The sequence below is a fragment of the Dama dama genome, chromosome 18 (assembly GCF_033118175.1).
Source record: "Dama dama isolate Ldn47 chromosome 18, ASM3311817v1, whole genome shotgun sequence".
Lineage (NCBI taxonomy): Eukaryota > Metazoa > Chordata > Mammalia > Artiodactyla > Cervidae > Dama > Dama dama.
The window spans coordinates 29,128,618-29,152,548 of NC_083698.1; the positions used below are offsets into that span (position 1 = coordinate 29,128,618).

The window sequence follows — 23,931 nt, forward strand, 5'->3', positions numbered from 1 at the left end:
ATTGAGGTTTACTGCTATGGCTTGAGAGGTGCTGCTGAAGGATTTTGAGCTAGGATCTGTATTTTAGCAAAAAAAAAAAAAAAAAGAGAGAGAGAGAAAAGAAAAAAAAGAAAAACCAATTTTGAAAGGGAATATTTGATGAAAGGGAGGAAGCCTAAATAGAAGGTCACTGTAATGGCTGAAGTGATGGATAGTGAGGGCCTGACCTCATGTGGGAACGTGGGGATGAGCAGCTGGTGGAGAACTAGATGAGCAAGGGGTGTTGGATGTAAGCAATCAAGATAGCTCCCGTAGTTTGACCTTGGCCATCTGTCACCATACAGAGTTCTCCAGGAGAAACAGACTTACCAGATGCGAGACTCCACAGAGCCACGGCTGCTGTAGAACCTGGGAAAGGTCCTGCCATTGCCTTAATTCTCCCCTGTGTCCTGGAGACTGTATTAGTCAGTGGTGGTGAAATGCTGCCCAGGTAATACTAGGTCGCCCCCCACCCCCCCAATTAAGTCTCAGTAGCTTCGAATGAGGGTGTTTTCTCTCTCCCTCAAGTGACACATCCTCCACAAGCTGGAGAGCCCAGTGGGTGGAGACATCTCTACCTGGGCCCCGCGGGTCTCACAGCGGAAGGGACATGACGGCCACAGGCGACCTCAAAGCTTCAGTCTCCAAGCCACACAGGTCACTCCTTGCAATAGAAGTGGACGTTTGGCCAGTACTCAATTCAACATAATCCTCCTGCAGGGAAGGATCAGCACATGCCAGAGGCCAAGCTGGACACCAATGGGCAGGATGTATAATCCTCTTGGAGGAAGGGCTAGAGAAGAGTTGGTGTGACAGTCTAATGTCTTTCCGGCCTGTGGCGCATCATTACCACCCCTCTGCTTCAGCATCCCACCCCGGCTCTTGTGCTGCCGCTGGTCCAGGCCTCGGGCATCCCCACAAGAGCCTGGAGCTTCCCTCCATGTCTGGGCTGGTTAGGGAGAGCACCCCATTCCACTTGAGTGGGGTGAGGTGCTGGTGGGGGTTGTCAGACTCTGCACATCCCAGAAAAGGATGTGATTTCCCACACAGCATGTTCAGGTTCTGCAATAACTGCATATGTGATTTTGGCTTCCACGGGCCACCTGAGAATCTCTTCACCTACCTGTTGCACACTCTGTGGGTAAACGATTCCTGAGTTTCAATCTGACCATAACACGGTGCCAGAACACTGGCTACAGAGTCCCCAAACATCACAAAGCAAGATGCTCTGAGGCGTGAATAGTATATCTTTAACATAATCTTATATTTGGAAAAGCAGTTTTTTAAAAAAACACTTGAAAATACAAGGTAACAGTAACTTATATAAGTTTTCACCTTATATTGCTTGGCCATTTTTACATATAAATTATTGCTTACTAGCTTTGATAAATACACAGCACAGTCATATGTACAGAAGCAGAAAGCATGAGATATGAGAAAGAAAATACTGTTAATGGCAATTCTGGTAATTCCACAAGTGTTTCATATTTACCAGCTCTTCTAATGGTGGAAAACTACGAAGTGTAGTCCCTGAGAAGTTAGGTAGGCGCCCTGATTGCAGGTTTTCTATCTTCTAACTGTTAACGCAAGCTGACAAGGTCAAAGCAGTCAAGAGTCCTTGCTTCCGGTTGACTTCATCCCAGTCTTTAATAACAGTGTAATACAAATACAATAAATAGGCTATGCAAATAAATAGTACTCTGCTAAAAAATGTTTAGTATATACAGCTTTGCTTTATATAGTACATTTTCATTTAACTTTTTGGCAATTTTAAAAAACTTTTTTCCAGCACTGGTTCTAAGCACAATGGCTCACTGGTTAATAAGCAGGCTGAAATTTTAAGGACACGTCTTTGAAGCATTTAAAAGAAATTACACATTAGACCGCATTTAAAAGAAACTCCACGTGAGACCACCACAGTGGATCTGATCTGCCCCTAGTTTCTGAGAAGTTCGGATTCCCTGTGCCATCCAGGGACATTTGGGATCTGTGGTGAGTGATGACTATGGCAAAACCACAGGGCGAGGGTCAGGGCAGCCGTCAAGGCCAAGCTCCAGGGATTGAAAGCCACCAATACCTTCTCTTTCACACTACTGTTTCTCCCTACGGAGAGGTGAGTACATCTCTCCCCACAAATTGAGAGGGGTGGGCTCTTTCTTTATCCTCATGCCTTGGAATTTCAGGTATGCTCTACCTGACTTGCTTGTGGATAGGGGTCTAAGACAATAAATTTATTCTACAGAGATAGAATAAAGAAAATGCAGGTGATAATAAGTATCACTACAACCATTTGGCAATTGTACAGACTGTAACAGAGAGTGAATTAAAAAAACTGTCGTCTTTGGAGCATCTGCAAATGTGTATGAAAAAATTTAATATTTTTGGAATGGTTATGATTTTGCCTATTGGAAACTGTTGCTGGGGCTTCCCTGGTGGCTCAGACGGTAAAGAATCTGCCTGCAATGCAGGAGACCTGGGTTCAATCCCTGGTTTGGGAAGATCCCCTGGAGAAGGGAATGGCACTACCCACTCCAGTATTCTTGCCTGGAGAATCCCATGGACAGAGGAGCCTGGTGGGCTACAGTTCATGGGTTCACAAAGAGTCAGACACGACTGATCAACTAACCCTTCAGAGCACACTATCCTATGCTAACTTCTAAAGAGGGCTGGTTTGCTGGAATGCTGACAAATCCAAAGACCCACAGGACTGTCTGAAAGTTGTGCTGTAGCAAAAAGAACCCCTTAGAAGGGTCCATGCACTCCTCGCTGGTGAAGGTTGCAGATACATGTTTCAGAGTGAATGGAGATTTTGTGCAACTGTGAAAATCTAATAAGAGTTGGAAAGGAGCTTATACATCTTCCTGGTGAGGGAATATGACCTACTCCTGTTAACAGGGACCCAGCTTAAATTCTGTGCAGCCTCTTCACTCGGACAACTCCAGACTTGTTACAAAGTCTCATGTTAAGCTTGATCTGGTCCCCATGATCCTGCCTTGAATCCTTCAGCTTCAGATTCAAGCCTTCTCGGTGCTTCTGAAATTTCTGAGACCTGCTGCCAGAGAAACCTCTGGAGACTTGTTAAATTTCAGGAAGATTTGGAGATTATGACTTTCAGAAGATGGGGATGGAAAAGCACATCTAAACAGAACAAAATCCTCCCTTCCTTTTGCTGCCCTGAGAGCCACATGCACCCCATGACTTGGGGAGACCCCAAGAGCCACATGAGCCCCATGACTAGGGGAGACCCTGAGAGCCACGTGAGCCCCATGACTGGAGGAAACAGTAGGCAAACGCCGTTCTCTCCCCAGTCTGTTTCCACTCATACCACATGGGGGTAAACTGAATACACCCTCAGAATCTGTTCAGACCTGATGTACATGTGGATTTGTTTGGCCATGCATATATCTGAGCTGAGGTCCAAGCAGCAGGTGCTGTGCTGAAATAGCTCTCCATTGGAGCAACTGCAGTAGTTCTAGATGGAGCAGTGTAAATCTAATGCGAATAATCACTCAAACTAAAACACAGAGAAGATGTTGAAACAGCCTCACAGGATCAGAATGGCTAAGTGCTACTCCCCAAGAATAGAGAAAAGACCAGAACACACACTGGTGCTGCCAGCCCACAATGTCACCAGTAATTGCCAAGGGGAGCACTTCTCCACTGTTTGATCGGCCTCGAGAGAAATTGCTTTTCCCTGGTTCTGTTGGTTCTGACCTCTTCCAGTGAGTCTCATTCCATTCCCAGCTGCCTGGGGCATTTCTCTGAGTGGACCAGCCCTGGACGGTGCCTTTCTGTCAAGCCCTGTTCATTTGCAGGACTGAAGGACACAATGGGACAGACTCTCTCTCAAAGTCGTCCCCAAATTGGCTCCACGTGGTTCCTTCAAGCGATCTCTCCGGGTCAGCGTGGTTGCCAAGCCCAGGGAACGGCGCTGCTGTGAAGGTGTCGGAAAGCACTGGACGCAGCTCAGTAATGAGATGCTGATGATAGGAGAGGAAGCATTTCCGTACAGGCATCGAGAACAGGAGCTGGCGGGGCTGGCAAGAGGGGCGCCAGGGTCACACGTGTGGAAATGAGCGGACCTAATGTGGGAAGCAGGAACTTTGTATTTAAGCGAAGCGACAAGGATCTGGCTGGCAGGGATGGATTTCAATATTGTTTCCCACAGGTTTTTTTGTTCATTTGAAGGTTGAGGCAAACCAGTTTGTGAGAACAGCCACAGGTCTTATTTACTGTAGGAGCCCCAATCTCTAAAACTGGAAATAAAAAGAGATCTAAAAGACTCTGAGACTTTGAGATGAAAAAAGAGGCAAATTATAGAAAGGCCCCCTGCCTTGGTTGGGAGGTGGGATACAGGACTTCTAAGTGTCCAACATAAATCAGAATTTGGATCTCTGGGGGCTCTTTTCATCTGCTGAAAGACAGGCCATTGCCACTATTTTATATCCCTTCTTCTTCTCCAGGGAGCTCTAAGCGCTCCACACATCAAATCCCATGTAGACCCCCCTGTACTGGTTGTTCTCATTCCAGAGTATAGGTACGAGGTGGCTGAAACGTGAGAACATGAGGGCACCGCCAGATGCAAGACGCCGGACTTTTGTGACTCTGTCACCCCCAGAAACAGTTACAGAGTGCCCGCGACGTGGCAGCCACCGTGCTTCTGTCAAAAATCGTACTACTCGAGGAGAGATGAGAGCCTGCCTGCACACGTAGAGAAAATCCCCAGAAAGTAAGCAGTGAGTCAGTTTCTTAAAGATGACTATGTTTTCCATACTGGCAAATCAACTTAGTCTAACTCACTTACAGCGGTAAATCAAGTTGTGCAGAAACGAATGTTACCCGCAAGCATACAGCACGAAGTGACTGAGCCGCTAAGAAATGCATGCCTCGACATTTCTCTTCTGGAGATTACAGCAGGGGCGGCAGGGGCCAGTGCTCACTGCCTCCCTAGACACAAGTAGCTTTTGGTGATGTCATAGTTTGCAACGATGGAGACCAGTCCATCTCCATAGAAACCTAGAGATGCCATCACTGTCTGAGTGTTCGAACGAGCTCCTACTCTGAGAGCCTATAAACAGCCATCTACTGCCAGGCCAAGTGAAGCTCCCCGCGGCTCCTGCGCACTCTAACCGAGCTGTCTGGTCACCGTATGACACAAGGGGCGGCCTCTTGCCTTGACGTTGGCACGTCGCAAAGTGAACAATGATTGGCTCAACATGGTGATCCTAAAAAGCCAGACTTCTCATTTCGAGAAAGTTTCTGCCTCCTCTTCTGCTGCCTCCTTTCGACAGCAGCCTCTCCCCAACTCAGGTGGCTGACATCACTTCCTGAGCACGCTCTGGCTGGCTTTGCTGTGTGCGTCTCATTGTGATACGCTGATAAAACTCAGCAACTTCTCTCGCAGGAACATAACACGCTTGGCACTGCCATCCCTGTGGCTCCGGCGCTGCGGTTCCGGGGGAGGCGAGGCAGTGTGCGGTGGGGCTCATACCCGCGGCTCGATCCTGTGCGAGAGCTCGAACAGGGCTTGCTGGCTGTCAATGACGTACAGGTGATGAACGTAGGACTTTAACTCTGAGTGCTCTTTTGGAGATATGTCACCTCCTATGTGGGGGAAGGGGAAAAAACTCAGTCTCATGAGAGCGGTAAGCTATTTCTAAATACCAGTAAAATCCTGCATGAAGATGCAGTGTAACTCCAGAAGGCTGACCCTCATGTGTCATGGTCCCAGAAGAGATGTCTGTTTGCTAATCATGTCGATGCTTTCTGGGCTCAGACTAGATTCCTTAGGTGAGGTAATAAGACTGGCAAGATACATGTTTTACCAACACCGAGACAGAGATGTCTCCTCACATGATAGAGTATTTAGTGGTTGTTATGATCCTCTCACCCAAATGGGAAACAGCACAGACATGGCAGGTGAGTGGCAGAGCAGGACTGGAGCCCAGACCACGAGGCCCCCAGGTCCATGGTCTTGGCTCCCCACTAAATGGTGTTCACAGGCTCTTGTATAGTAGGCTGGAACTGTCAGAAATCACTGCTAATCTGGTGACTGCATGGACACAATAGTTCTTTTTTTTTTTTTTTAAGTATTTCACATAATATTTTGGTGTCTTTTTTTGGGGGGGTGCAGGATTTAAGGGAGCAACTGAGTGAACAAACACTGCTGAAGTGAACTGAAAGTCTGGTTAACAGGCAAAGCAGCTTCAGGAAGTGTGTGGATGGGCTGACATCTGCCCAGATAAAGACAAGGCAAGGGGGTTCCTACTCCCAAACGCCCAGCAGACAAAGGGCCACAAGAGGCTCTGGGGCACTGTGAACCCTGCATGCCGTGCTGCTGGCAGCTGTGATAAGGAACCAGAGATAAAGTAGCCTGGACAATGGCGCAGGCCCACTTCCCGTAGTCAAAAACAAACAAAAACCACCTCATGGCCTGTGGAGATGGGCTGAGCTACATTCCGGAAAGACAAGGTAACTGTGAGCCTCTATGATCCATGGGGTTTCAGATGGAGAAGCACGGGGTGAGTTCAACTTGAGCAGAAGGAAAAGGCCCTCAGGAAGCTGAGCATTCTAGCATTCTAATGCAGAAATTTTTTCTCTTGGGGAAAACCCATTTTTCCCCTCCTCTGTGACAAATATGTTTTCTAAGGAAAAAACTTAAGGTATGTATATTATGGATGGCTTGTAGTCCTTAGGTTTAATAGAAACAAGGCTTTCCGGTTCAACAACTAAAAGCCCCAAGAGTTTTACCATCCTCCTTGTTTGGTTTAGAAAACATGATGATTCCAAGATAATTTTGTTGTTAACTTTCCAGCCTTAAAAAGATAGCACGAAGAATGCTTCCAACCATGATGTGTGACCCTTGCAGGGCACTCTGTAATTCAAAGTGGCTTTCCAAGTGCTGACATTGGTTAACCCTGCCTATATAAACTGTCAAAATGAATTTAGGTAATTCAGTTCCAAACTGGATTTTTAAAGATAGGTAAATACGAAACACCAAATGGCCTGATGGTCATTTAAATTTCTCCTTGGCTTTGTGCCTTGCAGACTTCTCTGGTGATGGGAGGTTGACGGCAAGGTCAAGGCCAGCCACACCGCTCTAACCCTCCTGCCCACACATGCAGTGTATATAGACCAGAAGCCCTTGGCAAGTGAGACTGAGGTCCCAGAATTTGCTGAGAACCCATAAATGCGTGGGAAGCAAAGGAGGGTGAAAGAAATACAAATCCTTTACTCATCAGCAATATTATGCTTACACATTTGAATGAATATACATGACAATGTTCTTAACTATTTCTATTGAAACTGCATTATACTTGAATAGTTAATGGAGAATTATATAAGCATGTATCAAACATTATTTGCTGATGTGAACATTTAGAAGATTAGGTCCTGTATTTATAATTCTCTCTTTCAAGTAGAAATTCTGTAATTCACACAGAAGTTCAGCTGCTTTGTTGGAGGACAATAAAGCTACTCAAGACTGGCAACGGAAAGAAAATTCTTAAGAGCATGTAACGGAAAGAAAATTCTTAAGCAATATGTACCAAAGTGTTAGCAATATTTTCCTTAGGAAGTAAGACTTTGATCGTTCTACTTTATAGTTCTCTATTGTTGAAAAACATTGGTTTACAACGAGTATGTACTACTCAAAGTTAGGTTTTACCTAGTGGTCACTTCTCATTGATTTATAATTATGAACTCTGTCTTTTCTTAAAAAAAAAAAACAAACTGCCTTTTTATCTCTAAAGTCTGTGCAAGGTGAAGGAAAGGGTACCAGCCGGGCGGCCTGAGGAACGGCCGAGTGAGTCAGCCTCTCGGAGCCGGGGTCTTCTGTTCTGCATCCACAGAGTCAATAACCTCCATTCACCAGCCCTGGGGTCAGGTCACTGCCCATGTGAAAGCTCCCAGAACTCAATACATTCTGATTTCCTTCCTTTCTGCAATGTCTTAACATCATTTAAACATAATGTAAATTATTCCTGAGACTTAAAAAGAAACAAATATTCCTACATACATTAGTCTCAGTAGGGAGTCTACAAAAGTGCTCAGAAAAACACTTTTTCAGTCAAAGGAAGCTCCAGATAGAAAGTTTTCGCTGGAGAGGAGAAAAGATTCTGGAAGACTGCTTTGGGCACTTTTCAAACTATTCCTGATCCAGGAAGGCTCCAGGCAAGGAGGTGAAGGACAGGGTCACCCCTGATAAACCCACAGGTCATTCTGAGCCAGAGGACGAGCAAACAAGACTTTCGGGGGCGGGCGGTGGAGTGGGAGCTTCTGATAGTTGTAAGTCACACTGGGCAGTGAAGACCTGCTGCTGGGGCAGCATGAAGAGCTGCCATTTCTTCTCTTACTCTCCATCCCAAGCATGCAGTGATGAAACAGAGAGAATACAATACATGCACACGATGTGAATATTGTATTTTACCACCTGTTTACATTTTCTATCACCAAATACTTGTGAAATGGCCAGTCTGCACCAACGTATGATAAATGAACATGCCGTAACCAGCTTCAACAACTCACCAAACTGGTTAGTCCTGCAGTGTCTCAGGGTTCGGACAGTGTCGGCGATCATATGCTGAAAGGCAGGAGAGGAAACACATCAGGGGAAGGGTCATTTCAGATGTCGCTGAAGAAGCAGCGCTGCAGGGCTGAATAGTCTAACACCATTGGATGTAAACAGAAGAGCTGTATTTGGTGCTAGACCTAGCTTTAATTGAGGATACTGAGTTTGGATTACAAAAGAATATCTAGACCTTGTGTGCGGAAATAGTGGCTCTCAACCCAAGTTGCACAGATTCTAACCAAGACTTGGAAAAACATACTGTAAAGAACACAGCACAAAACAACCTACTTAACATGAGAAAATACCTGTAAATACTATGACTGATAAGGAGTTAATATGTAAAATATATCAAGAGCTCATATAACTCAACATCAAGAAAACAGACAACCCAATCACAAAACAAGCAGACGACCTGAATAGACATTTTTCCAAGGACGACATACAGATGGCTGACAGCACATGGAAAGATGTTCCAACACTGTTAATCATCAGAGAAATGCAAATCAAAACCGCAAGGAGATGTTACCTCACACCTGTCAGAATGGCTAACATAAAGACCACAAACGTTGCCGAGGACATGAAAAAAGGGAGCCTTTGCACACCGTTGGTGGGAATGTAAGTTGGTGCAGCCGCTATGGAAAACAGTATGGAGGTTCCCCAAAAAACTAAAAACAAAACTATCATATCCAGCAATTTCACTCCTGGGTCTATATCTGAAGAAAATGAACACTAATTCAAAAAGACACATGCATCCCAACGTTCACAGCAGCATTATTCACAGTTGCCAAGATAAGGAAGCAACCTAAGTGCACATCAGCTGGTGAGTGGATAAAGAAGACGTGACATATATACATATATACAATGGAATACCACTCAGACATTAAAAAGAATGGAATTTTGCCATCTGCAACAATATGGATGGACTTGGAGGGTATTATGCTAAGTTCAGTAAGTCAGCCAGAGAAAGACAAACACTATAGTGATATATCACTTATACATGAAGTCTAAAAAATAAACTAGTGATTATAACAAAATAGAACAGATTCACAGAAATAGAGAGTAAACTAGTGGTTGGTCACCAGTTGGGAGGTGGAGGAGGGAGAGGCAAGAGAGAGGAAGGGTATTAAGGAGTACAAATTATTACACATAAAGTAAATAAACTGCAACGATATGGTACAACACAGAGAACATGGCCAATATTTTATAACAACTATAAATGGGGTAGAACCTTTAAAATTATGAATCACAAAGTTGTACACCTATAACATATACTATTGTATACCAACTATACCTCAAATGAAAGAAAAAAAGTGAATATTTAAATGGCAATATATTAAAAAAAAAGGCAGCACGTCCAACCTTAACCTACCTGTCCACATTTGCTTATGCTTTCACTTCAGAAGTTTCACCTCCTCCCCATGAAGCCTTTCTGAGGTCTCGCTTCTGGACTCGGGAGGCGCCATTCTCAACCTCCCCACTGCTCTGTGTATAGGGTTCACTGGGCTTGTGTTGTCCTGATCAGGGGGGACTTTTCTCCTCCTCTAGACCAGCTACCACAAGAGGGCCTCGGGACCCAGCACCTACCATGCAGCACTTACGTAGCCTCACACACACCTGCTGAACGGATGCAGGAACTTTGTGGAATCAGACTCAAGAAACGCAAATGGTGATGGGAAAGGGGATGTTTATGAAAGACGAACATCTTCTAAAACATCAGTATCTTTACAGAGCCTGTTCCCTGCTTATTATTTACATTCCCTTTCATTAGTCTTCAGTTTTCTGCTTTAATTTCTCAAGTTCTCTAAAGTTCATCTCCAGGAAAAGGTTTCTTAAGCCCGCAGCTCCTTCCTGTTGACAAGCCCCCTCGTCTCATACTTGTGTCCCCACACTGTCTTCCAGCTCTCTCTATCACAGTCAATTTTCCATGGTAAAGGAAAGACAGCATTTAGGACAAGACCGATCTCCACTACACTTCCTCCTGTCAGCTGGCAGAATAATCTCCAAACATCTGTCATCCCGTTCCAGTCCTCTGCAAGTCTAGACTCCACACTCTGTTTCATACAAAATTCAAACCTCACCCTATAATTCCAGAATCAACATTATTCATAATCTGGTCCTCCAAACCTTCCTAAATGGGTATCATCTTTTTCTTAATAATTGAAATATAGTTGATTTACGGTATTACAATAGTTTTAGGTGTACAACACAGTGATTCAAAATTTTTATAGATTATACTCCATCTAAAGTTATTAAAAATATTGGCTATATTCACCTGTGTTGTACAATATATCTGTATATAGTATTTATTTTATACACAGCAGTTAGGACCTTGGGCCATCATTTTTCATGTCCTGCCTACATACACTGAACACAGGGTAATCTATAGACAGCAAACCCTCAACAAATGATGGCTAACATAATAATGTTGACACTAAAACAATTACTTAAAATTCAGCAGACCTCCAGAAACATTATCTGAATATGACCTACTTATTAAACTGTTCTCATGGGCTGCATTTCTATTGTATTTCAACTCAATAGTGAAAAAATTAAATAGGACAGTGATTCCAGCAGCAGCCCGAGTTGCAGCTGTAAAGGAAATGAGGCCTGACTCATGTCTGTGAATGGATTGTTGAATTTCCTTCCCCCAGTTTTCCCGCTATTCCCAGGACCGTTCTCTCTCTGCTTTAAGGCGTCACCTGGATCTCTATCATGTGCCATGTGCACGGCTGATGCAAGGCTGGTACTCAGGGCAGCCCTGCAACCTGAGCCCGGATCTCATCTTCAGGTTTTCCAAAGCGGGAGGGAGGAGCTACGATAAAGGATGATGTCTTAACATTGAGGGATAAAGAGAAATATAGAAGAATGCATTTTTTTCTTTGTTATTTAAGGGTTTGAGGCTGATACGTGTGGAGCTGCTGAGGCAGCGAGGGGAACAATAGAAAACTTATTACATCCAATGAAGCACTTCTGAGCCTTCTCTGTTCTCTGACCTAATGCGTTGGCCGGGATCAGCCTGATAAAGATAATACACTGAATTATCTGCTCTCTGGCTAATATCCATCATGAGGAATTGGCTTCCCACAAGTTAATCCAGTTAGGGTCTACTGGTTCATTATTGTGAAAGATGATGCTATTTTAGCTTAAGTGAAACCCTGTCTTTTGCTAAGAAACGTGCTGAAACTACTGACTCTACTAGGAAAGTCAGTTTCACTCTGGCATCCCAGTATAACATAGGGCTTTATACAATGTAAAATAGTGTTTTGTCCTTCCAGAAAAAAATTCTGACTTCACCCTGAATTCTCTGTGCAAGGAGGGGGTCAGCATGGGGCATGCTATTTCTTAAGTGCCATCTGCTTTGAGGACCAGGAACTCAGTGACGCTACAGACCTGATCCCTTTAGAAATGACGTGCTAGCCGAGTACGTGACGGGTGCGCTGTGTGCCAAGGGCCTGCTGCACCCATGTATAACTGCGCTTATCTCCTAGCCATCTTTTCAGTAACAGTTCTCTTTAAGAATTTAAAATTTAAAATGAAAGATTACTTGTTTATACCTCATTATTTCATTAAGCTTTATTAAAATATTAAGGATACATACAGGTATTGACCCCAAGAGAAGTACTGTTAGTCAGACTTCATTTCAGTTCCTATGGCCAGTCTGAAGTCTTGTCTCTGTGAAAGCAAGACCCTAGACTAGGTTGGTTGGCATTAAAAGGCTTCTACTGGAAAAAGCCGGGGAAGAACAGAGACGCTGGTCAGAATGAAATAGAGAGGGTGCAGGAAGCTTTCCACTGCTCTTTCCAATCTGTGCATTTTTCAAATTGTTCTCTCACTTGGATAGCTCCATCTGAGAGGAAATGACACAATGAACTTGAGTCACTGGTTCCTTTTGGGAAGAAGGTGAACCACCAGTCTGCCGTTCACAACAGACAATACTCGGCATATACCAAATACCTCCCGCTCTCCCGTGTTGCCTATGGGTCACTCAGGGTGAAGGGTGTGAGACCTCCAGAGGAAACTCCATTTGGTGTTTCACACCTTTCCTTCATCTTCACACATGTTCACCAAAGCTTATTCGGTGATCTTAAGCAGAGGTGTTGGCCAAGATTTGAAATAAATATTGACCAGCAGCTTCATATGCCTGCAGTCACTTCATTGCTATCAAACACTGGAGATAACCTGCCGACAGGCTAGCATGTTGGTGCCTACAATCTAAGGCCACAAATAGGCCCTGGGATCTTCAGAACATTACTGGGTGACAGAACAAATTCTCTAAAAAATAATATTTTTAATACAAGAATAATACTTTTAACACAAGAAAACTCAATACTTTAAAATATCTATTTCAGGCTGCATTGTTTTGACTGAAGTATCTAAAATAACTGAGCTCAATTCCAAAGCACATAGTGCCAGGAGAGACTTGAAAAGTTATGGACGTGTCCACTTAAAAACTAACTACCCAGAAAGCGATCATCCTCAAATTATTAAAACAGAGCTATGGCAAGACACCCTAAGATGTCAATCTTCCAGATCCCAGCTGCTTGGGTTTTCAGGTTGTGCAAGAGCCGCCTGCATTGACACCGTGCCATCTCCTCCCGTGTGAGTGAGTTAACCCCACAATTAGAGCTGGGCACCGAGGAGGCAAAGGCCAGAGGCTAACCCTGTTTGGACTCATCAGTTGGCTGTTCTCTGGTTACGGCCTATGGCCCCCCAGCTCACTCAACCTTCTTGCAAATGCCTGACCTGGTCTCACAGGGAACCAGGGGCCCACTCCTGAAAGAGTTCACACGAATCCATTACCATTACTAAAAAGGTCACTCAAAGGTCAGGGTCTATGGACAGGGGTCACTGATACCATCTTTAATCATGCATGGCAGGCTCATCTCTGACACGAAAGTTCATCTGTCAAACAAATCCATTCTTGTAGTCAGCAGGGTCTCCTTGGAGCAGTCCTATTTCACAGTTGCTCAGCCCTTACAGGCAACCCGCTCTGCCCTCAGCCGGTGAGAAAGGCTAGGAGGGGCCTGCTGCATGACAGAGCACCCAGGAATGTCCACGAAGAGGCATTTCAGGGATGCGTAAGAAGGGGCTGGCAAGGGACCCCCTTCTCACTGTGCATGAGGTGGTCTCACATAGTGGCACCTGCCCACAGGCTGATAAATGGGTGGTCCTTCCTCTCCCAGGCAGACCCGACAAATCCCACCTTTATATCCATGAAGGACATACCTCCCCAGGGGGAGCAGTGCTTGCCAAGACAGAGATGCCTTTAAAGCTACAAGGCTCAACCTTAGAAGTGTGAATTCCTGCGGACAGGAACCTTTCCACTTTAGTTCTAGTTCAGATACATACACTCAACCACTGATGTTAATCTAATGAAGTTCCATTTTCAAAAATAAAAAGCAGATGTTCATACTTGGCTCTCAAAACCTTGGCAGCACACTTCACTTCTTTTTAATTGGGATGCATTTTATTGACAGTGCATAACATGCAGCAAATAAATCACCACCAGTTCAGTAGAGAATGTCGTCTGTCAGAACAAGGAAAGCACTCATTTCCCTTACAGTGGGCAAAAAGAGAAATAGTGAAATTTTACATACCAGTTTTTCAAAGTTGACAAGATTATCCAGAAATGTTTTATTTCCCTCATGAATAAATGTAACATCTGAAAATTAAAAACAAGAAGATGCATGTACCATTAGGAATAGGTCATGAGTCAGGACTGGAGAGGTGTAGATGCAGTGCAGCTTATTAATTTTTCTTAAACATTACAGATTATTTCACGCATTAGACCAGGCAACTTGGAACTGAATCTGTACAGGATGCGATGTGAGAGGGCATAATTTATGTGTGTCGGGAGAAAACATAACTTTCATGCAAGTGTGTATCTTGCTCTTACATTGTAGGCTTTCACCTCAACCCACTTAACATAAGCTAACACTATTCTACAACTTAACTGGTACATTATGTTTTTAGGCCAGAACAGTGAACAGAGAAGAACTGAATACCCAGAAACAAAAATTATTTTAATATTTATGTGTTTGCTTTTTAACAATCCCTGGTAAAGTGAATGGGGTCTGCGTTACTTAAAACATTAAGGATTAGATGTGGATGTTTAAACTTAGATTTCTGGTTCTAAAAACCAGGGCTGGTGTGGTTATCCAAAGTGAGTGAGGAAAGGGACAGGTTAGAAATGGTGAGGTTTCTGGGTCTATTCAACCACTGGAAAGCAAGTGTCACTGATGAAAACGATGTAAGGAAGGTAGGATGAAGGTGCATTGTCAGAGGAAGGGAATGTGACATTGGTTTTGTGCCTCACTGCATTTGAAGTGACAGGAGACATTCAAATAAAAATCTCCCTTTGGTTGCAAAAATTACAGGAATGCTTCTTCAAAAGATGGAGACTAGCAACAATGACCGCAGTTAAAGCTCCAAAAGGAGGGTGACTTATAAAAACTCAAACCAGAGGGTGAGTGACTGAACATTAGGGAATCCTCACAGATAAGAATCAAAGTAAGAAATGTACTACAATTTAAAGAATGTGCAAATAATCATGTTATATCACAGACATAGAGAGCAAACCAAATGAAAACCATTTTCAAAGATCTTCTTAAAATAACACGATATAAAAGAGGGAAATGAACAGATTAAATTCCTCTAAATAGAAAGGGAAAGTATTTGCATTTAGTCAAGACTTTGATTCTGCTGGTCCCTATGGGTTATTACGAGGCAGGTGCTTGGGAAATCGCCCTGCAACACACTTAGCTGCTGAGCTTTAATTGGCCACCAGGGGGCGACACCAGTCACACAATACACTGATACGACCCTTTCCTCAAGGCATCCTTTATACACAGCTTCCACCCCACCGGACTGCAAGGTTTTCCTAAGCTTTTTTCTCTCTTTTCTTTCGTCTTTAAAACTGATGTCTGAGCAAGAAAACAATTCACCATTACACAGTCATCTGACGAGCTCTCTAGTTATTTTATTATCTTTCACTGTTTTGCTTTCAGAACAGAATTGCAAGCTTTATATCTCTGACACAATATTTAGAGAAAGAGCAGCCAACACAGTTTTAGCTTATATTCTTTCTGTATAGCAAGCAAAGCACTGTGTGCACACTGTTTACCTTAAACACCACCTAGGAGCCTGGTATCTCCTCACGCCCAGAGATTTCAGGTTACAAATGCCCTGTCAGAGTTCTTGGACCACTTCCCCAGTGTTCCAAGGCTTGTCATCCCCACCCTGTGTTCCCGAAGATGAGGATCATAACACAGCTTATATTTATCATCAGTGTCAGACATGGCACTAACTCATTTAATACTCACAAAAGATTATAAGGTAAAGTTTAGCAGGAAAGAAAATGAAGAAACAACAGTCCAAAGACGAATGGAGCACAGCTGGCTCACGACCACAGCTCTACGTCTCAGAGCCAGGACCCGAGCCCGGGCGGCCTGCTTCCTCTCACCACGGTGCCTCTCTGGTACTCGGAAGGACTTGGGCATTTCTGATCATCTATTCCAGTCAATTTGCTGAATTCACTGGACGCGGGGGCCTCTGCCAATTTTACTGTTTCCTTTGTCACTCATTCTGTCTCTTCCCTCTCCTCTGCCTGGGCGGTCTTGCTTCTCCCCAGCTCTCAAGGACTTGTCGAGGTCAGCACACGAGGAAGGAGGCTCTACTGAGGGTGAGGGCCGGCAGGCTGACGCTGGCATGGGGATGAGGCAGGGAAGGTATGCCCGGCCAGGTAGGGAAGAGAAGAGGGGCTGCTGCCCAGGAGAAAGGGGGTCAAAATGGCTGCAGGTCTTGATGCAGGTGACTGACAAGTGCGTGATTAGGAAGGTGTGAGAGAGATAAGCCAATAGGTGACTGAACTCAAAAACTGGAGTCTCACAACCTGAGTCATGGGTGGGCTGTGAAGCAGTTGAGGGTACCTACCAAGTGCATTGCCAGAAATGAGTACCTGCCAGACCCCTTTGTCTGGAAACACCCAAACATGTTCCTAACATTTTATGTAACAGGACTGGGGATGAAATAACTCCATTTGAAGACATGGCAAGTGAAAAAGAAGGACAAAACATGGAAGCACCTCAATCTTCCTTCTATTTACACAACTCCACAAATCAGCAATAACAATCTGCCCTTGAAGATACAGATACAACCTCAGTTTAACTTCAGACACCAGACACTCTACTGGAAGGATTACCATCTCTCCAAACACCATGACATAGATGACTCAACTACTTTTGATCTTTAGCTCAGCTGGAACCTTTCTTCAACACTTACTCAGGGTTTCCTGTTCACTACTTTCTGAACTGGACTCCACAGTAGGGGGAAAGTAAATCAGAAGTGAGAAATTCACAGGCAAACAGAAAAGCTGATAGCTGGAAGCATTTTTAGGTTATATGCTTACTTTGATAACCTGCATGTTACTGGGAACTGACTATCTCAAAAAATGAAACACGGGAGCCCAAATCCTTCCTAATACCCAAGGAGTTTAATTTGGTCTCTTTCTCTGAACAAAAGCAATCCAAAGCAAGAGGCACAAGAGAAGAGGTCTGGGAATTTTTCACGAAAAAGTTGCTTGTTCTAAAGTAGTTTACTGCAAATTTTAAAATAATTTTGCAGTTACTAAAGCTAAGAATTAATGTTGCATATGTTTTCCAAAATGTCTTACCACAGATGTGATACATACATATTTAAAAGCGTTATCCTATTTTTCCTTTTGAAATTATTTCAGACAAAAATAGTAACTTTAAATGCAATAGAGTGCCAATATTATTTATTTTTATAATGACAAAAATTAAGATAAAGGAAAAACAAGTGAGCTTGTTTTTAAAACTCAAGAGTTTCTAGTGAAAAAAAAAAGGAAGGCAAAAGTTTAATTTGCTAGGATGAATGAAACAATGTACTTTCAGTAGAAAAAAGAGAAATTTGCTTTGCTGCCAAGAAAGAGGTCTAGATAAACTCAGTAGAGCAGAAAATTGCATCCAAGCTAAGACATAAGTGTGAGGCACCTGACTGCATTAAATATTTGGGGGGGAAACCCACTACTGTATAGCAGAAGGCTCAGCTCACATCTAAATTAAAGGGACAATGTTGACTATTTTCTCATCACCTTAAAAAAATCTATTGTTTTAAAATTTTGTCTTTCTAAAATCAATTCCTTTCTCAGATCTGTCTTCCTTTCCTATTTTTCCTATCTGTGTCTACATGGTTCTAAGTTTTACTTCCCACACGCCACCACTCCCACTCTCCAACTGGTGTTTTATTTTAAATAAAAATCACAAGCCTGAATAAACTTATCTTAGAAATAAAAATGAAGAACCAAATGAACTTTTTAAAGTTATTCTGGCTTTACAATCTCTCCTTATTTCATCCATTTACAGTTCTCAGAATCTTTTGAGCTTGAGTGAGGCAGTCCATGAGCTTCATTGGCCTAATTGTCCTAATATATTACTATTTCACAGAAATTCTTGCTTTATACTAGATGGAGACTAGATAAACAGCTGCAAGAATGCACAGCAACTCAAAAGCTCTCCAAGCTCTGGTTGTTCTCAGCAGAAGCCGAAAAGGTTTGTTTTCGGCTCTATTGCCAGTGGGACTGGTGATGAGGGGAGGCAGCAGAGGACACGCCCGGCCAACGAGTTCCCAGGTACTTCATTTTCCAGGCAGTCCCACCACACGTATGAGTGTAGGCACTGGGGCCTGAGCCAGCAGAAAGTATAAGCCTCCAAAGGGTGCAAGCAATATAAAAGAGTAATCCTATAAAAATCCCTTGAAAATAGTCAAAATAAGACCAACAGAAATGACCAAATCCCTCGCCCTGGCACACAGGTGGGATGTATACTCAGTGTTAGAAGCATGGGCCAGATGAAAACAAACTTCCCTTTCACTAATCCCCTGGGTTTGAAAGAGACCGTCAAGATCTCATTAATAAGTTTAACTAACATATTTCATGATGACTGATCTGCTGCTCTACAGAAGAGAAGTAAGTCGACTAATTTGTAGCTATCACATACTTTCCCAACTGGTTCACTCCTGGAAAGAAGAAAGTACATTCTCTACCAAAACTTTTTACACATGACACTACTTGTGTTGACTGGAGGTTTTTCTCACACAGCAGCAGGCCATGGGCTGAATCTCTGAAATTTCGGTTGCAAACAAAGAACATAACCGATCACCACTTGGATTCTTCATGCCAGCCTTTTTCTTGGTTAAGTGGACGTAGACTCAAATAAGACAAGGCTTAGCAACAGAGTAAAGCAAAAACACAAACAGTTTAAGTGCCAAGTTTTGTGAGTCAAGTGAAAATACTTTGATGTCTGCTTAAGAACAATGAAGCATTTTAGGTGTCTCAGAAAAAAGCAAACATGTGAAAAACAGTCACAGGCCAACATAGTTAGGTCAGAATTACAAAATCACTTTAAAGAAATCAACTGAGATTCCTTTCCTTGCCCTCCATAGTTAGAGTGATAAATTTCTAGAAAATGAAATTACATAGCATAAAAGACAGATAATTGTTACCTTTAAGCAATAAGGGCATGAAGGGGATTTTGGGTGGCTTCATTTTCTTGAATGCGTCTCGGTAGGCTTTGTGATTCAGGGATGGATCCTGCCGAACCAAGCAGATTACAAAGAGAAAGAAAAATCAATGTGCTATAGAAACAATTCTAAATCTACTTTCGCTGTTACAATTTGAACATGATTTAGATAAAGAGTGGTTCTTCCTAAGAACAAAGTAGATAAAGGTTTCCTAGGAGAATAAACTCACTAAATTAGGGCAGGAAATCTAGGCAATGAATGAAAGTCAAGTACTGGTTGACAATAATGGGAAATGACTGCAGAAGAGAGACACCTTTTGATTGCCCTATTATTTTCCCTCCAATAGGTTCTTTAAGTACAGTTTCCTCTCCATGATTTCTATCATGAGGTAACCCCAAAGTCTTTTGTTAGGCACACTGCAAAGAAAAACTGCCCTCATAACTGCACGGATAATGCAGAGAAAACAAAAGAACATTCTTATTGTGTTCTGAAAAGAAACTGCACATTTTGTATCTCAAAGATATAAGAAATGATAAAAAGGAGAAATGGTAAAAAAGAAAAAAGAATAATGCACAAGAACTGCACAGTAAATTTATACTAGCTAATTTCATAGGCTTTGAAATGGACTGTACTGAAAAATCTGCCTTCTGAATATCATACCAAAAGGACCATTCTTGCTACCTTTTTCCATGGAGAGGAAGAAGCAGTAACCGTTACCCTGCTTCACTCCATTAAGCAGCAAAGCTACCTGTTCACATACAGGTGCACTAGTCCAAGCTGCCTGACATGGCAGAGTGGAGACATTGACCACTGAAATCTAGGAAGAAATCTGAGGCTAACCATCAGTTTGAAGAGTAAGTTCCACTATGCTCAACTACTTACTGTTAAACTTTCAAGTTCAGAGAAAAGTTTCTTAAACTTCCCAGGGATTTTCTAAAAACAAACAAACAGAAAAAGAAAAGGTCAAAAGAAGTCAGTTATTTGGAGGGGAATGCTCATTAAGTTGCACTATATACTTCACATGTCTGAATATAAATCCCTCTATCAACTGGTTCTACCCTGATTGCTTCTCATTACACAAGTTTCATCATTCCTTAATGTGACGTTCCTTGGGAATGTTGTTAAAGACAGTTTAAAATGAATAGCAGCCACAGGATTCAGGAATCCAACTCAAGACATTCCACTCACTGGTGATCTTTTAATGAAAGCTTGGATTTCAGTTCTGTATCCTACCTTTGACAAACGCTCTCACCTTCTTAAACTGTCTTGTTGAGTAGGAAATAATAATGTTGACTGATTTTTTTGTATAAATGATATAATTATGTTTCACAGCAGAGGTTTAAATAGTGAAAGGCCATGAAAACCCTCAGTGATGTACTAAACCCTGTACTTTAGTGGGCAGAATCACCAAACTGGAAAGATCACCCATGCAAACGGTGGCATGAAGACTGACAGGGGATGGAAACTGACACCATCCTCCCAAATAAGAATTCGGGCCTAAGGAAGAAGGGCCTGGGATTTGCAGCCTGCCCTTAATATGGTGACGCGGGAAAGCCAGATGTCTCGGTGGTCAGAGTTTGAATTCTGACTCTGCCCTCTTTCTAGCTGTGTGACTGCAGCCAGTCTCCATGTTCTCTGACTGAAATGGAGCCTACTCATAGGAAATGTACAGTCCACAGTTGGTGCTCGGCAAATTCCAGCAATTAACACTTACGAGTGTTCTAGAAAACGTGTGGGATTTTCTGTTTCCAAAAGAAATCAAAACAATGAGGTAAACCCCAACAATAACTACACTTTTAAATATCGATTTGATAATTCTGAATATGGACTTGACAACACAGGTTATTCAACCTGTTTGGAAACTACTGTTACATATACCAACACATATATATTAATAAATGGATGATAAATTAAATATGAAAATATAAAATGCAGACACCTGCAACTATTCTTCTGAGCTGCATACCTTAGTCTTGGATATTCCACAAAAATGTCTCAGTTGCGTGTCAAACGCAACATGTCTAGGGCCGAACTGATCTACTCAAGGGGTCAGCCATGGGCCAAATCTGACCCTTTGCTTTAGTAAATAAAGTTTTATTGGAGCATGAACATGCTCATCATTTACAGACTAACCAGGGCTTGCATTTCAATAGGAGACTTGAGTCATGCCAATGGAAACCACATGCCAAAAAAAATATCCACTATCTGGCCCTTTACCCCAAATGATTGCTGACCTCTCTTCTAGTTCCTCAAGCTGAATTCTTTTCCTCTATTAACTACTTAGGCCAGGGTGATCATTTTCCAGGCCTAGAGACACTGAGGGGAGGCCAACTCCAATGGCCCCAGCAACTCCCAACTTAACCTCCAAGGCCTTGCCACTCACAGCTTCTCAGCCATACCAAGACAGCGCAGTCCCTCCACTGCTCTGCTGGGGCCCACCCAGAATGAGCTGGAGAGCTCCTTGACCATGGCAGACCTGGTGTTAAGCTGGCCTGCAGTCTGCCTCAGCACTGATGCAGAGCCCCACACATGGCAGGCAGTCACCACACACATAAAATGCACATCATGTGAATTTAGTTGACTTCTTCTCTTCTCAACATTTGCTTTCTTCTGGTGTGGCCTGAAATTCCACCCTCCTCCCGGGACCCTTGCAAGCCATTTGTTCCCCCCTGCTCTGATCAACTGTGGCATTCCTTGCCCACCTCCTTGAGTCTCGTGAAGGGCATCTGCTTGTGTGCATCACCAGAGCTGCAGACCTTTCATGGCCTTTCTTTTGAACTCCTTTAAGGAGCACTGACCCTAACCCCTGGGTGACCACAGCGCATTCCACCAGAATGTGGCCCCTGATGCAGAGAAAGTGAACCCCAAAGTTGCCCACAGCCTGTTGCTGAGATCTAATGTAGGAAACACACCGGTTGGCCCATCAGCTTCTCTTGCAGGAGTGTGAACCGGGGACCATGGAGAGTGCAGGGCAGGTGGGGAGAGGCTGAGGGGCCCTCAGGAAGCCACGGGCAGGCTGGATCCCTAAGGGAGGGGACTGGACGGTTAGAGCAGGAGGATGAGGAAGAGAAACGGTGCAGGAAGTGAGGTGGGCCGTCAGTAGGGAACAGACAGAGAAAGAAACAAAGGCCCAAAGAAAGAGTTGAAGGGGCCACAGCGGAGGCAGAGGGTCCTATACCTGTGTCTGGCAACATTCAGGGACACCCCCATTTCTGTTTTTCCCACATAGACCCTCAGAGTCTATGGTTCAGAACATGCCTGTCCCTTTGCTTTTGTAAATAAAGTTTTATTGGAGCATGGCCATGCTCATCATTTACAGACTAACCATGGCTGCTCTTGCAGTCCAACAGGAAACTTGAGTCACGGCAATGGAGACAATGTGCTGAAAATATTCACCATCTGGCCCTTTACTCCAGATGATTGCTGACCTCTCTTTGAGTTCCTCAAACCAACTTCTTTTCCTCTATTGCCTACGTAGGCCAGGGTGATCATTTTCCAGGCCTAGAAACACTGAAGTCATCCCGAGTGGGCTTCTCTGCCTGAGAACCCAATGGCCTTGATCATACAACAGACAGGCAGAGCCAGGATTTGGGAGATCTGGAACATATAACATTTTGTGGGCCCTCTTTTTTAATTAAAAAAAAAGAATATAAAACTACTTTTGTAAATTTTGTAAAGATATCTGCCATCCACATGAACACACTGCCAGGAGTCCTGCAAGTGAGAGGCCTGGTAGCTTAAATTCATAAGCATCTCAGCAAACCTGCCTCTGGACAGACGGGAGCTTTTGAAAGGACCAACATGGATCTGTAACCATGACATCACGGGAGAAAAACAGAAAACTAATTCAAGTTAGGAAGCATTTGTCAATTTTTGTTTCTTTTATGTGTATTATAGAACCATTTTGAAGACCACTTGATCAAAACAGTTCCTAATGCCTTTTAAATATATCGGTGTGTACACGCCTATCTCAAAATCCCAAACCATCCCCCCGCTCCACCCCCTGGCAACCAACCATAAGCTAAAACGGATAACCAATAATGTATAGCACATAGAACTCTGCTCAACGTTTTGTGGCAGCCTGGATGGGAGGGGAGTTTGGGGGAGAATAGATACATGTATATGTATAACTGAGTCCTTTCACTATTCACCTGAAACTATCACTACATTGTTTGTTAATCAGCTATACCCCAATACAATATAAAAAGTTTAAGAAAAAAAAAAACAGTTCCTAAGGACTTGAGACACTAATTTATAACATTTTTTCCCAGTGGTACTTCTCTCATTTAAACCATTTAAATCAATTTACTTTAAATAAGGACTTTTTGGTGGAACATTCCCATTCAGTGTTATTTGTCCTCTCCCACCCACTCCATCCTTCCCATGGACCCTCAAGGCTCACCTCCCAGGTCTGAGACAGCCGGCTCACAGAAGCAGTGTTGAGACCCATCACGATAGCAAAGAAGGAATTCAGGTTTCTCTGGGCTTTGCAGCTATGGATTAAAGAAAGCAGAAGGTACTGTTAGGCAACACCCTTTTGCCAGATGAGCACAAAAGATAAAGCTGCCAAGACTCTCCTAGGCCACAGGGTTCAACCTTAGGGTGGGGCTGAACTCTGCTCCATGACCTATATGCCCCTGAGAAAGGAGTGGTATCTGCTGAATAAAAACAAATTCAAATACTTCCACTCATCATTGCCTTTAGGAAAAGATCTGTGCTTTTTTTTAAATTAATTAATTTAGTTGGAGGGTAATTACAACATTGCAATGGCCTCTGCCATACATCAACATGAATCAGCCATAGGC

The 23,931-nt window shown here is 43.3% G+C and overlaps 1 protein-coding gene across 5 annotated transcripts in view; it reads right to left on the reverse strand.

Annotated features, from left to right (window-relative positions):
- Positions 1–1,285: 1,285 nt before the first annotated feature.
- The window catches only part of RAPGEF5 (Rap guanine nucleotide exchange factor 5), a 306,460-nt gene continuing 283,814 nt past the window's right edge, over positions 1,286–23,931 (reverse strand). For 2 of the 5 annotated variants that reach the window (XM_061165053.1, XM_061165054.1), the window contains 6 exons: positions 23,529–23,619; positions 20,009–20,059; positions 19,109–19,196; positions 14,185–14,249; positions 8,545–8,599; positions 1,288–5,622 (listed from right to left, as the gene is read on the reverse strand). In XM_061165053.1, coding sequence (XP_061021036.1) covers positions 5,504–5,622; positions 8,545–8,599; positions 14,185–14,249; positions 19,109–19,196; positions 20,009–20,059; positions 23,529–23,619 — 469 coding nt within the window. In that variant the 3' untranslated portion in view covers positions 1,288–5,503. Of the gene's footprint in view, positions 5,623–8,544; positions 8,600–14,184; positions 14,250–19,108; positions 19,197–20,008; positions 20,060–23,528; positions 23,620–23,931 lie in introns of all 5 variants that reach the window. The other 3 variants (XM_061165055.1, XM_061165056.1, XM_061165052.1) reach the window with 2 other exon arrangements.